The 17,074-nt window shown below is 48.5% G+C and overlaps 3 protein-coding genes across 3 annotated transcripts; 2 read left to right on the plus strand and 1 right to left on the minus strand.

The window, feature by feature from the left end:
- Positions 1–978: 978 nt before the first annotated feature.
- Positions 979–8,998, minus strand: EJ05DRAFT_532754 (nonribosomal peptide synthetase 7; the record flags this gene model as incomplete). Its single annotated transcript, XM_033749090.1, has 2 exons — positions 979–7,159; positions 7,193–8,998. 2 exons carry the CDS (start codon positions 8,996–8,998, stop codon positions 1,367–1,369), a joined length of 7,599 nt encoding a protein of 2,532 aa, XP_033597926.1. The 3' UTR covers positions 979–1,366.
- Positions 8,999–9,928: 930 nt separating this feature from the next.
- Positions 9,929–11,214, plus strand: EJ05DRAFT_493994 (l-allo-threonine aldolase; the record flags this gene model as incomplete). Its single annotated transcript, XM_033746156.1, has 3 exons — positions 9,929–10,024; positions 10,097–10,310; positions 10,361–11,214. The coding sequence occupies 3 exons, from the start codon at positions 9,929–9,931 to the stop codon at positions 11,212–11,214; spliced, it is 1,164 nt and encodes a 387-aa protein (XP_033597927.1).
- Positions 11,215–11,972: 758 nt separating this feature from the next.
- EJ05DRAFT_532756 (MFS general substrate transporter) lies at positions 11,973–13,800 on the plus strand. The gene is made up of 3 exons (XM_033749091.1): positions 11,973–12,390; positions 12,457–12,557; positions 12,609–13,800. Exons 1-3 carry the CDS (start codon positions 12,126–12,128, stop codon positions 13,671–13,673), a joined length of 1,431 nt encoding a protein of 476 aa, XP_033597928.1. The 5' UTR covers positions 11,973–12,125; the 3' UTR covers positions 13,674–13,800.
- Positions 13,801–17,074: the final 3,274 nt, after the last annotated feature.

Consider the following 17,074-nt stretch of genomic DNA (forward strand, 5'->3'; position numbering starts at 1 on the left):
CAAACTCTATGGTTTTAGCTGGTCGGGTATGGCGTAAATGCATGTATGGTCTGACCCTGGCCCGTCGTTGGGAATTGGACCGACTTGCAGTGAGACTTTTCGTTGGCCCGCTATGCTCAATGAGGTAATGCGTTTGAGTAACCATAGGGCCGATGCATAAACATTCAGTCTCGCTTGGTTAATGATCTGGTAGAGGACACGCTCACGTCTTCTTAGAATCCAAGACTTACTTTGAAGGTTTTCATACCTGCGAGTTTGTCCGACTCGTTCGGAAACGAGCAGGTTTCTGCCGCATTTAGAACACGTCGGCAAGCGGCGATTCTGGAATGCTCAGCTCTTTGTGGCACTCGGAATTCCGTATCACCCACTCGGTAAATGCTACCAATATCGAAGCCAAATATTACCATCAAGAACACTTTAGCTCTTGCCAGTTTGAATCGTCCGACCCAACCATTACGTTCTCGCTTTTGCAATGAGTCAAAGACTTAGCAGCTAAGGCCGGGAAGATGACAGTGACTTGTTTGACCAAAGCTCTTGTTGATCTGTAACATAATAGGAACCGTTCGGAACTGCTACACCATGTTCGCTCAGATGCTTGGTTATGCCTTCCTGCCCATAGCGAGACGTTCGTGCTAGATGTCGGTTAGGCAAATGTAACGGCGTCTAATTTTCAGAGAGCCTCTCCATCTTCGGAGTTCTGACCAAAATCTAGATCTGAACAGGTCTCGACTAGACTATCATTCAAGTTCCAGCTTGAACGGCTACCAAAAGACATCATGCCCTCGTGTTTCTATTATACTTTTCCCCTTCCTCAGCCCCTCAAGGCAGGTCATGAATTCAACGTTGAGGCTGTTGGAGGTACTCTCCGTTATTGATGATTGTCTGACCATATATGAAAAGGAGACCCAGCGCTTGATTCCAAGGTCGAGAAGAGTGCTCACGCACCACTAGTGACGTTCATGAGCTTTATACAATCTAAGCTAGTCGAATGAGAATTAGCGCGGCGCGTCTCAGTAGCTTAAGCTACTAGTAGAGACCTCCGACGCGTCTTCTGCTTACATAATCCATCTACCCCCCTCTCAGATATGCATCACTCATAGATGCTTTCATTCTTTCATTTGTCCGCCCGTTTGTTAAGGACGTTTGATTTCTATCACGGGCTTGTTGCTCTCCCAGCCTTCCATCTGTCATTTGCATGCCCACTATCTGTTGCAACCTAGATCCTGGATAAATTTTCGGCCACGAACATGTATTAAGTTCTTCGTCAGTCGTTTAACTTAATTGCAATTACTTGGAAACGGCGTACACTTGCGGTCTGACGTGATATCAAGGTAAAGAAACTTTTTGATGAACACACTAAACGCTCTCAGACGCCCGTTTTGAACCCTCGACTGTTGATTGTAATCCGAGTCACATAATTCCTGGCCACTCGCTCGTCTATCTCTGGCACCGGATAGATTTTGCCTCCAAGCACTTCTGGGCCAACCATGGGGCCAGTGACGAATGCCACTGCATTCTTCTCGTCCTTTACCCCATCAATCAAAGCCATAATACGAGCAAGTGGGGATTCTCGATGGGACGCAACATGAGCAAATGCCCGTTCTCGCCACTCAACGAATGGCACGATTTCTTGCCCAGCACTGGCCAGACTCAATAACTTCCAGAACGCATTGAAGCTAAGAGGATTTGCATTCGCAAAGTCGTAATCCTTGCCAACGCTTTCAAAATCTTGCGTCATCTTTGTGACGATGGTTGTAGCCAAATAGTCTACAGGCAGGACTGCTGCGAGATCTGCTCCGTCCAGCGAGGGGAAGAATCCCATTTCAAGACAACCAGAGATGAAGCTGTGCATAAAATCACCCCGGTCCAACCGAAAGCAGCCGCTTTCAGTCGAGGCTGTGACGAACGGCAACCGGTAGACAGATGCGTTGGCTCCACGCCAGCGTGCAGCTGCAACCATCCGTTCAGCTGTATACTTTGAAGTAGCATAGCCATATTCTCCGTCCCCTTCTACCAGCTCGAGGCCCATATACACTGGCAGAGTAGACATGGTGGAGATGAAGTGCACTGTTTTCTCCCGACCTTGTGATGCTAAACGTAGTATCTCATGGGTACTAACAATGTTTGGACCGAGATAGTCGTCAAGTGGACGAACCCAGTCTACAAGACCACCTGAATGGCAGATTGAATCAATAGTCTCTGTCAAATACTGGAATTGTTCATCTGGTAACCCAAACAGTGGTTGTGACATATCCCCGACAATCGCATGAAGAAGTGGCTCAAAACTGGGTTTCCACAAATCATGGGCTGCTAAAGAATCGAGTAGCCGTTGTCTAGCAGCCTGGTCGGAACCAGCGCGCACGAGACAATGAACAGAAATGCCCATGCTCAAGAGCTCTGCCGCAATGAAAGCACCCACGAAACCTGTGGCCCCTGTGACAAATACGGCATTGGGTGGCTTAGTGGGTTCCGTAGATCTAAATTTAAGAGTTGGGTCCAGATAGCCTTTTTTGATTGCAGCTATATCAATACTCGGTGCAATCGACTCGGATTTCACGGAAGTCGGAGGTGTCGAAATATCGCCAGTGCTCGAATCGTCTGAATCCATCATGTCTTCTTGTAGGCTGGTGAGAAGAAATTTACTCAGGGCCCGGAGATTTGGATATTGAAAGGCAATCCTGGCATTCAATTTCAAGCCCGTCGACTTCTCCAGATGATTCCGCACCTGCACTGCTGTCAACGAGTCTATGCCAATATCTTGCAAGGCGCGATCGCTGTCCACATCCCCGCTATGCGCGATTCCTAATATTCTGGCAACGGTCGCCTTCACCGTAGTGAGAACAATCTCCCCTTGCTCAGTGACAGCACTTTGCTTCAGCATACTTCGAAGATCTTCTTTCTTGTTCTTGAGGTCTTTTGGCGGGACTTTGCGTCCTTTCTGGCCTTGGAGCAGGCTCAAAAGAGTCGATCTTTCGTCCAGATCATTGGAGAGGAACCTATGTAATCGACCTGGATCAAGTACAGCCACCGCCGCAAGTGGGCGACCGCTGCGTATAGCGTTCTCGGTAAGCTGCAGGCTTTCGTCCGACTGGATCATATTGAAACCCATGCGTTGCCAGCGTGCGAGACCTAATTTACTGAGTTTTTCTGCCATACCACCGCCTGCCCAAGGGCCGTAAGCTACTGAGGTTCCTGGAAGTCTTTGAGACCGGCGGAAGTACGCTAGCGCATCAAGGAATGTGTTGGCCGCGGCGTAAGAAGACTGTCCGGGATTTCCAATGATACCTGATATGGAAGAGAATATCAAAAACATGTCCAAATCTAGCCCTTGAGTAGATTGGTGCAGATTCCAGGCGCCATGAACTTTGGGCCCAAGGACTCGATTGATACGTTCCGGAGTCAAGTCTTGGAGGGCTCCATCGTCCAACAGACCGGCCGTATGAACCACTCCACGTAATGGTCGCAGTGCAGTGAACAAGGAGATGGCATTATCCACACTTTCACGAGAAGCGATGTCGCAAGACAATACCGTGGCCTGAGCACCAGCATCGGCAAGCTCTTTGACGAAGCTGTCTGTTCCCGGTGTGTCCGTTCCCCGACGGGATAGCAACACTATATCTCGTATATTGTGGGAGATGGCAAGCCACATGGCGACACGGCGACCAAGACTTCCAAGACCTCCAGTGATAATGACCGCTCCATCTGTGCGGAGCAGTTGCGCTCCCCTGGAAGTGATATTCACGTTTTCTAATCTTGGTAGCAAGATCCCGCTGTGTCGTACAGCGCATTCAGGCTCGTTGATCATGGCTAGTGCTTTCACCAGGCTGGTATCAGCCGCCAAGTTGATGTCTAGATCTACCAAGCGGAGACTCAGCTCGGTGTGTTCGTTCCGTGCAGTTCGCATTAGTCCCCAGAGAGTTGACGAATGCAAACCCGGAAGCTCTATTTCACCTGAACCTGTATCAACCGCGTTGAGAGTGACCCATAGTAGAGGCTGTGCTAGCTGCGCTCTGATGATCGCCTGCAACTGAGCGAAAGCCTCTGTGGTGAGTTGTTCCACGTGATCAACGTCATTTTCGACCTGAGGCTCCCATACGCATAGAAGCCCAGATAGGTCGGTCCATGTGTTGATATCCTGAAGGTCAACCCAGCGAACCGATAGGCCATTTTGTAGAAGACCATCCATGATCTTCATCGACAGTGGGCCGCTGTAGTTCGATCGGATCATCCCCCAAGTACCTGTCAATTTTGACGGGTCTGCAGTTATAGTTCCCTTGCTACTGGACTCCTTCCATGTAATTGCGAGCTCGGTCGCACGTGGCTCAATGCTCGCGTCTGGAGGGTCGTTCATGTCTTGCGCCTTGATGGCGTTCATGCTTAGACCTTGATGTCCATCTGGTGGTGATAGAGTGTTCTTGCGTAAAGGTGGATATCGCTCCTTATGGAAGGCATACGTTGGTAATTCTACACGCTGGCAACCTTTTATGGAGCCAAAGTATCCAGTCCAGTCAATGGATATGTCTTTCTTATGCAACTCGGTCAGACTACGTTGTATAGTTGTGGCTTCATCCTTGCCGTGTATTATTGATGGTAACCAGGTGATGGTCTGCTCATTCTCAAGGCATGCTGCGCCCATGCCGGCTAAGATCGGTCGAGGTCCCAGTTCAACAAAACTTGTCGTATCCTGCAAGAATAACGTCTGGACCGCATCAGTGAAGCGAACAGCTTGGCGGATTTGTTGGACCCAGTAGTCGGGTGTCTCCATCTCGCCTGGCTCGCAAAGCCTCCCTGTTAGAGTGCTGACAATGGGCAACTGTGGTCTCTTGAATTCCACATTCTCAGCCACCGATCGGAAAGCGGTCAGTATTGTATCCATGTGGTGCGAATGGAAGGCCTTCGATACGTCAAGCAGCTTGGTCTTCCGTTCGTAGCCAGCAAAATACGAAGCAATCCGCTCGACAGCACTAATATCTCCTGAAGCTACCGTTTGCATCGGCGTATTTCGTCCAGCGATGTCAATCTGTCCATTCAATTCCAGTGCATCGATTGCCTTCTCCACCTCCTCCCAGCTGGCCTGAAGAGAGACCATTGCTCCTTGCATGGGCACAGCTTGCATCAAGCGGCCACGAGCTTCCACTAAAATACATGCGTCAGTCAGGCTCAGTACTCCAGCGACGTGTGCTGCAACTAGCTCGCCAACCGAGTGGCCACAAAGTACGTCTGGAACTACACCCCAGCTTTTCCATAAGGACCACAAGGCCACTCCGAGCGAAAACAATGCTGGTTGCGCATAGTCAGTACGCTGCAGCAAGGATGCCGCTTCACTTCCGCTTGGAGCGTGCATAACCTCGAGCAACGGCACATCAAGTCCAGAAAATCGAGCCACAATTTCATCGAGCGCCACTCGGAAAATGGGGTAGGCTTCGTAGAGGCCCTTGCCCATACCACAAGCTTGACTTCCTTGACCGGTGAAGAGCATTGCAAGGCGTGAGGTCGAGGTTGCTGGTATGGATGCGGACGAAGTTTGTGCTATTGAGTCAAGTCCACTGATCAGCGTGGTCCGATTTTTAGCCCAGACTATATCGCGTCTCCCAAACAGCGTACGTGTAGTAGCGAGGGAGAAAGCAATGTCTCTCAAGCGGAAATTGGGACCCTGCCCATGGGCAGAGATATGTTGTTTGAGTTTTTCAGCCTGTTGGGCCAGCGATACTTCAGTATGTCCTGATAGGAGAAAAGGCATTGCTACGCTTCGTCTCGATTCCAATGACTGGTAATGTGGCAGCTCCGTAGCTTCCACATCACTGTCTCCATCATCTTGATCCAACTGATGATCAGGTATCTGTCGTGGAGGCTCCTCCACCACAACATGGGCATTGGTCCCTGATATTCCAAAAGCTGACACTCCTGCTCGCCGGGCCCGCTTAAGTCGAGGATGCCAGGGCTGTGCCTCCTGCACCAGCGCCATGCGGGAGCCCTCCCAGTCGACTGCTTGAGTGGGCTTTGTAGCGTGTAAGGTTTGAGGGATCTTATTGTTCTTCATGGCCATAACGACTTTTATTACACCAGCCAGACCAGCTGCAGCTTGCGTATGACCAAACGAGCTTTTACAACTGCCGACCCAGAGCGGTTCGTCGTCTACTGATCGACTGCCGCCATAGACACCTGCCAGAGCTACCCCTTCAATTGGATCGCCGAGTCGGGTGCCCGTCCCATGGGCTTCGACCAAGTCAATATCGCCTGGTGATAGCCGTGACGCCTGTAAGGCTGTCTGAATAAGCCGTTGCTGCGCTTTGCCACTTGGAACTGTCAGGCCAGGGGCACTTCTACCGCCATGATTGACAGCTGTTCCTCGTATGACTGCATGAATATGATCCTTATCACGCATAGCATCGCTGAGTCTTTTCAAAACGACAACTGTACACCCTTCAGACCAGCCAGTACCCGAGTTATCGTTCGCGAATGCGCGGCACCTGCCGTCTATTGACATACCATTAAGTCGGCTGAACTCGACATGCATGGCTGGACTGAGAAGTAGACTTATGCCGCCTGATATCGCTAAGTCACATTCTCCTTGTCGTAGAGCATTGCATGCTAGATGCGTTGTGACAAGCGACGAAGAGCACGCAGTATCAATAGTCATGTTTGGACCTTCGAGACCAAATGCGTACGAAACTCGGCCGGAAAGTGTACTACCCGCAGTACCAGTAATGGCGTATCCATCGAGCTCTCCTAAGCTTGGCACTGAGGAGTTGTGGGCGGAGATGGTGCACACTCCCATATATACACCCGTGTTACTGCCACGTAGTTGACCTGCCGTATAGCCTGCACGCTCTAGCCCTTCCCAACACGTCTCGAGGCCAATGCGTTGAGTAGGATCTAAGGATCGGGCCTCACGCGGTGAGATCCCAAAAAAGGGGGCGTCGAATTCGTCTACGGAATCGAGAAACCCGCCTCGGCGACAGTACGATAATCCAGCGCTATATAGTTCCTCGGCGTCCCATCGATCCTTCGGAACGCTTGTGATGACGTCAGCGCCTCGCTCAAGGAGATCCCAGAACTCCTGAGGGCTGGTCACTCCTCCCGGGAGCTGGCAAGCCATAGAAACTATGGCTATACTTTCGTCGGCTGTTATGTGATTCGTCGACAGTCCGCGATCTGGCTCAACTACTGAAGTGCCGTGCAGAAATTCCACAAGCGCTTTGATAGTGAAGTGCTCGAATAGAATCGCGGGAGACAATATTCGATCGAGTAGCTGCTCCAGTGCCTTCTGAACCTTGATTACCCGAATGCTATCTCCTCCGATTTCGAAGAAATTCGCTTCCGTCGTTATGCGATCATGGCCGAGGACTTCTGACCAGATGAGCCGAATACTACTTTCCAACCCCGTCTGTGGTTGCTGACTCATTGCTTGCGGCTTAACAACTTCGGTGTGTACTGGGAGAGCTTTGCGATCGATCTTTTTGTTCGGGGTCATCGGGAATTCCTTCAGTTCTAGATAGAACGCCGGCATCATGTATTCTGGCAGTCGCGATTTTAGGAAAGGTCGTAAGAAAGTCTCAATGCTCCGTGAGTCTTCGCACCCGTTCTTCGTTTGTGTTTTCTGTTTGCGAATACAGTAAGCCACGAGTCTCCCCTGTTGAGCATTCACTACAGCTTCTGCAATGTCGTCATGATCGGTGATGGCGGCTTCGATATCTCCAACCTCGATCCTGAAACCGCGAATCTTGACTTGACCATCGGCACGCCCCAAAACGCGTAGGGAATCCAATGAGTCGAAACGTGCTAGGTCTCCTGTACGATACATCAAGCCCGGGTGGAACGGATTATGTATGAACCGCTCTTGGGTTATCTCAGGCTTTTTGTGGTATCCTCTAGCCAGACTAGCGCCACCAATGAACAATTCGCCCTCGGTACCAATAGGAACCCTAGAGAGGTCATTGTTATCCAACACATAAAGTCGATAATTATTGATTGGCCTTCCGATCACTACAGGCTGGTCTGGACACACTCGCCACATGCTGGCCCAGACAGTCGCTTCCGTAGGGCCGTAAACGTTCCATACAGATTCCGCGCACGAGAGCAATCGATTTGCAAGTTTTTGAGGCAGTGCTTCACCACCACATATGATCGTGGAAAGATGGACATCGCTATGCCAGCCAGACTCGAGGATCATTTGCCAAGTAGCAGGCGTGGCCTGCATTATTGTAATACTATGGCGCTTGATCATACTCATTAGCGCGCGTGGATCCCTCGTTTCTGCCTTCTGGGCAACAACCACAGTCGCACCGCAGATCAACGGGAGAAAGATTTCTAGCATGGCGATATCAAAAGAGATTGTTGTTACGGCGAGGAGTCGGTCCGATGCTCGACATCCAGGTCCGGACGTGCTCTTTATCCCGAGCAACAAGTTGCACAATGCCTCGTGACTGATCTCGACCCCTTTTGGTTTTCCGGTCGAACCTGACGTGTATATCACATACGCGAGATCATCAGGGTCCACATGACTGTCTGAAGCAGTAGTAGAATGCGGAAGCTTCTTTTCAACAGTGTCGATATTCAGGGCAGGTCCGCGCCAGAAAGACATTGAGCTCTCTGTAGATGCTTCAACGACCACGAGTTTTGGGTCTGCATCTTCCAGCATATGATGAATACGATCCTGGGGAAAAGTTGGATCGATGGGGACATATGCGGCACCAGCTTTCAAAACAGCCAGCAGTACGACGACAAGCATAAGAGACCGATCGAGCACGATGCCGACAAGATCGCCACGCTTGACACTATGTTGTTCTAGTATGCTAGCATATCGGTCCACGAGAGCCCCGAGCTCCGCATAAGATAATTTTTGGTCGCCACAAATTGCGGCGACATTCTCTGAATTCGTCTTAATTACCTGGTCTATCAGATGATGAAGGCAAAGCCCCAGTGTGGTTGCATCATCTGTAGCATTGAACTCGTCTCCTACGCCCTCCTGAGCTCTACTAGAGCATGTATCCGACATTGAGGGTAGGTCAAAACTTTGTCATCTGGAGTTGATGTGCTATGAATGTTGAATATCAGCACGAACCAGCGTGATCAGCACCACTTACAATAGATTACGCTCCAATTATGCGGCAAATTTTCGTATCCATCGATGCCGTTCAAAATATAGGAGTTACGAGATCAGCCTGAGGGGCGTTTTAAAAAAAAACTATAGAGTCAGACGAGTATCATGGGGGTATATGCTAATATATGGTGAGTAAGACATTCCGAGAATAAGGTTCAAGGATATCGGAGGTCTGATTTTCCATTTGTGTGCTTTCTTTCGGTTGTTTAGTTCCTAAATCTGGCATTCTGCGAGCACGATAACGGGGCATATCTCGGAGTCCGTCATCTTGATGGGGACTCTTTTCTATTTACTAGTACGCAAACGATATAGAGTATTATGCTGGTCATAGTGGACCAATTCGCCCTAGTCATGCCGGCTGGTAAGTATTCGAGTCTGGCGTTCTTGTGACAATCAGTTTTCATTTGATCACCAATAGGACGTGATACGGTCCCCAAGTAGGTAGTTTAGTGGCGTAGAATCTAACAGCGCAGCTTTTTCTTTTCTAAGAATGACCTCTTCTCAATGTATAAATTTTCTCTTAGCAAGATCTGCACTGCCAGCTCCACTACTTTCGATCGTCGCCAATTATAATACATGGCACGCTGCCACGTGGTTGTGATGCCATATTCGGAACCCGACTGCCATAAAAAACAATTCCGAGTCGGAATTTTGTCTCATTTTTACGAAGTTGGAAACCCGATCCTCCACAGGCCATCATCTATCAAGCGCCCTTCTAAGGTTCTGCAACCGCAAACTAATATAACTACGCTTGTCCCCACACATGGCCATCCAGTTCGTGAAACACTACCAAGCCCTATTACGCTTGCTCATAAAAATCTCACAATGGCACCCGGAATCACACTTGACAACGCAGTGGAAGACTTTGTCTTCACCAAGACAGCTGGTTCCGAGAAGAACCATGCAACTGTTACAGAAACAGTTCTTGAGGCCATTGACAATGAAAAAGCAGCCCAGCCAAAACAGGCACCACAACCTGAGCCCCAAAATCAGCTAGACCTCTCCTCTATCGCGTGGGCTCACTGTCGCGAGAGCTCCAACAATTTCATATCCGATTTTTACACCAAACCGACCCTTCCTATGCTAGAAGCCATTATCCGTACGACACTCGACGACGGTGACAATGACGAAGACGCTACAACAAACGACTTGCAAGACTATGTTGCAGGCCTTTTAGGACACGAGAGTGCTTTGTTAGTCCCGACTGGTACTATCACAATTCTTACCATGTTCGATCACGTGCTTACGACCCTCTAGGTACGATGGGTAACCAAGTATCCTTACGGACTGCCCTAGGCAATCCACCGCACTCGATTCTGTGTGACTATCGCGGCCACATAATGCACTTCGAGGGCGGTGGACCGTCTGGAATCTGCGGCACGCTCGTCCGAAGCGTAGTACCTGCGAATGAGCACCATCTCACGCTTGCAGATGTTCAGAGATTTGCCACGCTACGGAATACCATGTACGACTGTCCTACGCGCGTAATTGCACTTGAGAATCCCATGGAAGGACGCATTCTGCCGCTGAGCGACATCCAGGCCATCTCGAACTGGGCACGGGAACGGGGAATCCATATGCATCTGGACGGGGCCCGGCTATGGGAGGCTGTTGCAGCAGGTGCCGGATCACTCGAAGAAATCGGCAAGTGTTTTGATAGTATCCAGGTGTGCTTTACCAAGGGTCTTGGCGCACCACTCGGCAGTATGGTCATTGGAAAGAAAGACTTCATTGCTAGAGCCAAATGGAGCCGAAAACTACTCGGTGGTGGGACCAGGGCATCGGGTGTTATTGCAGCGCCGGCACGAGTCGCGATTGATGATGTTCTATTTGGCGGCAAGATGAAGGCTGCCCAGGACAAAGCGCAACGGGCATCCGAATTATGGACCGAACTTGGGGGTAAGCTTTTGGAGCGCAGGGAGACAAATATGGTATGGCTGGACTACGAAGGATCAGGGGTAGACATGGAAGGTTTCTTTAAGTTAGCAAAGGAGGAATATGGGCTGAAGTTGGGTGGTGTGATCCCAGAGAGACTGGTCTTTCATTATCAGATCTCGGACGAGTCGTTTGAAAAGTTGTGTGCACTGTTCCGGAGGGCTTTGGCAAAATGAAGGGCTTCGTACAGGGGGCAGTGAGTGATTGGATACTTAAAGATTAGTCCAAGTACAACAGGCTTGCGTAATTCTGCTAAACATTTGTGATCACGCCTTGTGGGGTTACACCAAGAGCCGTGTGTAAGCGAATGACTGTCTGCACAAACACGGCACATGCACATCCATGCCACCGTGTTGACTTTTTTTATTGATACTGCATGCTCGGCGAAAAGACCGAAAATTAAAACTGCCGTCTGACGGGTTGTTGAGTTTCGTCAGCGAGTCTATAACAGGGGCTTGTAAATGTCCGTAATCACTCTTTTGAGAAGGGGCACACACTAAATGATTACTTCGCCACGCCTGATATGTCTGATGATGTGAGTTTGAGTTTTCAATTTTTGTTTCCCGCAGCTATAAATCTCGTGGTGATTTTTTGCCTATACAGTAGTTGGTTCCACTGGCGCTATTGATGACTTGCGTTAGGCACCCGCTATGTATGGCGGCATATAGGCCGGGAGTGGGGTGACGACGGCGTGGCTTTCTTAGGGCGTCCCGCGGTACGCGTTGGGCTTCTCTAAGCTAGTACTAGCATGAGCATCCGGACCCACTTCCGAGTCTGTTTACTCCCAGCCGTTCGGGTCATGGTCCGAGTCTTGAGCCCGCTAGTCCGTATGCAAATGTTTTGCTTTCCGACTTCTCCGAATCACTTGGTCCACTTTTGGCTCGTCTATTTCTCGTACTCCTTGTCAGCCAATCTGCTTTGTCGAGATGTTGGGGGCTTCACCCGCACGCAGCTGCTTTATTACCTGTTGACCGCCCTTTCTTTTGCTTTTCCTTAGGATCTGCATTGCATCTGCATTGCATTGCATTTGCTTTCTGTAGCGCCTACACTCATCTAATACGCACGCCGCAAAAACGCCACTCTCACAATGGTGTACCGACCTAGCGAGGATAAATCCCACAGCTCAATATACCTGCATGATGTACGTATTGCCTCAAGCACGTCGACGAACAATGCTTCGAAGGCATCCCAGTCTACTATTGTGGATGCTGAGCATCAGTTCGGGGAGAGCGAGAGTGTACCGAACAATGGCATCGAGGGCTTCGATTACTCCACTTTACCACCTGTTGATACCGGAAAAGATGCTTGGTTGTGCCTCCTCGCGGTCTTCACCATTGAGGTCATGATATTAGGTAAGTTGATCCTGTGTGATATCCCGTCTTTTATGTGCGCAGCACCGAACTTGACATTGCATGCAGGCTATGGCTTCTCGTATGGTGTTTTCCAGGACTTCTACGCCGTAAATGAGCCTTTTGCATCATCCTCATCCAATAGTTCTGTGATTGGTGTCCTCACGACCGTAGGCATTCTTGCCCAGCATATCTCAAACTTGCAGCTAAATTTGTGAAAGGGCATTCTCTTCCTCACTACCCCGATATTCCTTCCATTATGCCGCCACTATCCCCAATGGGCCCGCTGGATGGCGACGTTCGGTGTCTTTCTCGCGCTAATATCGAACATTGCATCCTCTTTCTGTACCAAAATTCCCCAACTGATTGGTACACAAGGTGTGATACTCGGGCTCGCTGGCGGCCTGGCATTCTGTCCATGCCTGGTCTATATTGACCAATGGTTCGACAAACGCAAAGGCCTCGCATTTGGCATATTCGGCTCTGGCGCTGGATTCGGAGGAGTCTTTATTCCCCTCATGCTACGTGCCATGCTCAATAACGTGGGCTTCGCTACCACGATGCGCATCTGGGCGGGAATTCATGCAGGTATCGGACTCACTGCAGCCTATTTCGTCAAGCCACGTCTACCCCCGGCGGCAACTCTCACAAGACCATTTTGGAACCCGCGTGCTCTGCGCTCCCGGTTCTTTCTGATGAACCAACTAGCAAACACGATCCAGGGCGCGGGATACTATCTCCCAGGAATCTATCTACCAACCTATGCTCGCGAGATTCTTGGTGCATCAGCCTGGCCAGCCACGGTATCACTCATGATATTCAACATAAGTGCAACTATCGGCCTCATACTTATGGGCCACTTCACTGACCGTTTCACTTCGCGCACCTGTATCTTGGTATCCTCGCTTGGCAGCACGATTGCGGCCTTGATAGTATGGGGTCTTACCACTCATATAGCAACACTATATACATTCAGCATCCTCTTTGGTCTATTTTCAGGCAGCTGGCCCGCCGTATGGCCTGCAGTCATGCGAGAGACGGCCCGTCGGGGCGAGGAGCGTGGTTTTGGGTATGTTGACACACTAATGGTGTATTCATTATTGTGTGTCGGGCGAGGAGTTGGCAATATCGTTTCTGGACCACTAAGCGAAGCTCTCACAAAGGACATGCCGTGGAAAGGGGCAGTCATTGGCGGGTATGGAAGTGGCTATGGAGCACTGATTTTGTTCTCTGGGCTGACGAGCTTGGTGAGCGGTATTAACACCTTATGGTATCAAAAGCTATAGTTGAAGTTTTAAAAGTATTTTGCTGATTTATAGAATACAAACGATAGACATGATAGACAGTTTTATATAGAGGATCAATATACTTATCAGGCTGCTGTACATAGCTCATACAAAGATATACAACAACACTGCTGCTGTTGATACTCGCCCCCACTGTCAGACAAGACAGATCTAGATGCAATCCTACGAGATCCAGTAGCCCCTGAGAAGGGCCGACTCAATCCATCGTATCTAGCAAGTTTAACGAGCGGCCCTGGAGTACCGCATTGGCCAACGCCAAGTCTTACGAATTGCGGGACTTGCCGTTATTATCATAAGCCCTAAACAAAGCCAGACTATTAGAATAATTACCCGTAGTCGCATGAGTCAAAATCCCAGTCACTGCGTTTGAAATAGCTTTGCCATTCACTGCCGTGTTCGAGGAGGTAGCATCCGACGTTGCCTTGAAAAAGGCAGGGGTTTCTTCCCGGGCAAGTAGAGGTAGGCAATAATACAGTCATCAGCTGTGAACCCGCTAATCACTTAACTTCCAATGATCCAACCGGTAATCATTGGTACAATGTGACACAATTATTCATCCGTCACACAATGATTGTTCACTTATACAATCGTTAGTCATTTATGGAATCAGTAATCAATTACTCAATTAGTAATGAGCCATCACTACTTAGCAGAGCCTCGTCTAGTAATATTCGTGCTCCACTACTCAATGGAACAATGACTTTCTGACATTTTCATGTCGAATATTTATATAGATGTCAATCTCATAATATAATTGTAGCGTGTAAATCGTCGAGTGCTCATATAAGATGTTTAGTCTAGTTCTAGTACTATCCTAATAGCAGTCACGGTAGTATATCTAGATAGAGGTTATTTGTGAATCTAATAGCCGCCCAGGCCGTCATGTCTGCCGGTAAGCCTAGACTTACAATCGGGAGGTGCGTCAGCGTTGGAATTAAGCATGTTCGTTCAGGCGAACTCGCTGACTATGGGGGTCAATCTCGAGCTGAGTGTTAAGAAAGTACAATGAAAGATAACAATCTACTGTCACTTTAGTAGAATGATCATGCAATGATGAGTGCGAGAGGATATGCGGTCATACACGTCTTAGAATTCTCTTACAAGGACTTTGTACCTGGAGTCTTGACGTAGGCGGAAGACATGTGTAGCTCTGATTCGAAAGTCTAGGGGTTGACTTGCTGGCAATTCCTACATCGTGACCCCCAAGGAGGCCTACCCCATATGAATCTAATAGTACTAAGCTTACAACGGAAGTGCTCGATATTGACGATTTCACCGTCCATATCTCTATCATCAGGAGCTCATAATATCAGGACGATATCATTATTTGCCTAGTCTACCTACTGTGAGTAGAGTTTACTCCTGAAACGGATGCTATCATAGACAACTGAACTTGCTGAAAGCACAACCCCTATAACAATGTACACCCCTTTCGGCAGAGTCTGTACCAAACCTCCAAGTTTTGAACATTTCGTAGACTTCTCTACTGGTGTGAAAACACAGAATATGCTGTTCGAGACATACTTTATAGAGCTCTACGTGCTGCTTACATACTATTGTTAGATATACGATGATACAAAACCCTGTATGCCCCTAGTGTGTCAGTAACATTAGGATAAGAGGACCATGTAGCACGTGATATGTTGTCATCAATGTTGATTCTGGATTTCTCTATGATTATCAGCTATTTAATGAGTGTTCTAAGCATTTAGTCAAGAATGCAGAGTATGTCAGGCTAAGTCTACACGTATAGCCATGTTCCTTCGATTTCCTATTTTTCGAAAAGCTTGTTTTCTTCCTTTACATTCGAGTTTCTTAAGTCAATTAAAATACTTATTAGCTATTCTATTCTCTTATTGGGAAGAATAGGTAGCTTTCAAAGATCGTGTATACAATACTAGCATATAGTTATTCCAAGTCTAAATATTTTGAATTTAGCAACCTACCTAGGATATAATCTTTTAGTCCCAATAGGAATAGGCATGATACTAGATCGAACGTTTATTTCGATTTATTTAGACTTGAAAATTGCTATATCTAGTATTCCGTGCACAGCTCTTAAATGCTACTTAGTTTCCTAACAAGAGCATATCTACTAAGTGACTAGGCTGTTTGAAAGTCACTAGTTGTTTAAGATTTAATAGCAAGGATATAGGAACGGACACATCTTATTGTCGACTTAGTCTGTCTGTCATGCAACATTACTAGTGCTATATTACCTCCCTATGTGTCTCCATCGTCCTACCAGGGGTAGTACTTGTCCACTACTTGGCCTTCTCTCCTTGCTGGTAGCGGTCGTCTATGATACGAAACTCCTAATAGAGATCTTCTCTCAAGATCAGACGCATTATTATCACATACATTCCTGCTCTCTTATCTCCTAGGCGTAAATTAATCATTTATCTTAAACACCACCCATTGCACATCTCTCTACACCTTGAACGTAGTCACAATCTCCGCAATAAAATACTCGCAGAATACAGCATTACAATCCATAGCCCCTGTTCCCGCTTCCGGCATCAATACCAGTCCACACCAAAATCTAATTTTCTGCCTATTATCTTCGTATACTCGCACATTACTACTTATGTAGCTTTTAATAAATCCACCCTCCGCCTTGCACCGCCCGTAGCTAACTTCATACAATAAGCCACGCGCATGCTTAGTCGATCTCAAACCGAAATCGCACCATATTCCAGCTTCAATCCCCGAACGATACCCATCTGCTAGAGGGAGTAATACCTACCTACTAGTACCTAGCAACCCCTAGTGACTTCTCGTGAGACCTTTGGGCAGTCCTACGCTAATACAGTGCACTAATATAGGGTAACGAGACGGATCTTCGAGAGATAGATATATAAAATCCTAGGAGATAGCAGCTACGTAGGAGGAGAGGGGGCCGGAGAGTGCTCTGGAGTATGGATTTATGACGTTCCGGTTTAGTCCATTGGCTAGAGCAGCAGCAGCAGCAGTAGCAGCAATAGCACCACCTCTGCTCCCTTCCATCCCTAGTCTATCTACTATAGCCTGCGAGTCGCTTGTATTGTGGGGTAAGCTCCTTACGTTAATGTTGCATATCACCCGACCGAACCGCTCCTTACCACGTCCATGTTCCACACTACACTGCACCGCATACGCTTACTTGACTATCCATCTCCGTACCTATGTCTCTATCTACCTCCCTAGCAATCTCCCTAGCCCCTCCCTATCCGTCTCCCGATCCATCTCTCTATCTATCTCCCTATTGTAATCCATGTTAACACCCCTATCAACAACCATACCACACAACACCACACAACACCACACAACACCACACAACACCACACAACACCACACAACACCACACAACACCACACAACACCACACAACACCACACAACA

The sequence above is a fragment of the Pseudovirgaria hyperparasitica genome (assembly GCF_010093815.1).
Source record: "Pseudovirgaria hyperparasitica strain CBS 121739 unplaced genomic scaffold EJ05scaffold_13, whole genome shotgun sequence".
In the NCBI taxonomy this organism is placed as follows: Eukaryota; Fungi; Ascomycota; class Dothideomycetes; order Acrospermales; family Acrospermaceae; genus Pseudovirgaria; species Pseudovirgaria hyperparasitica.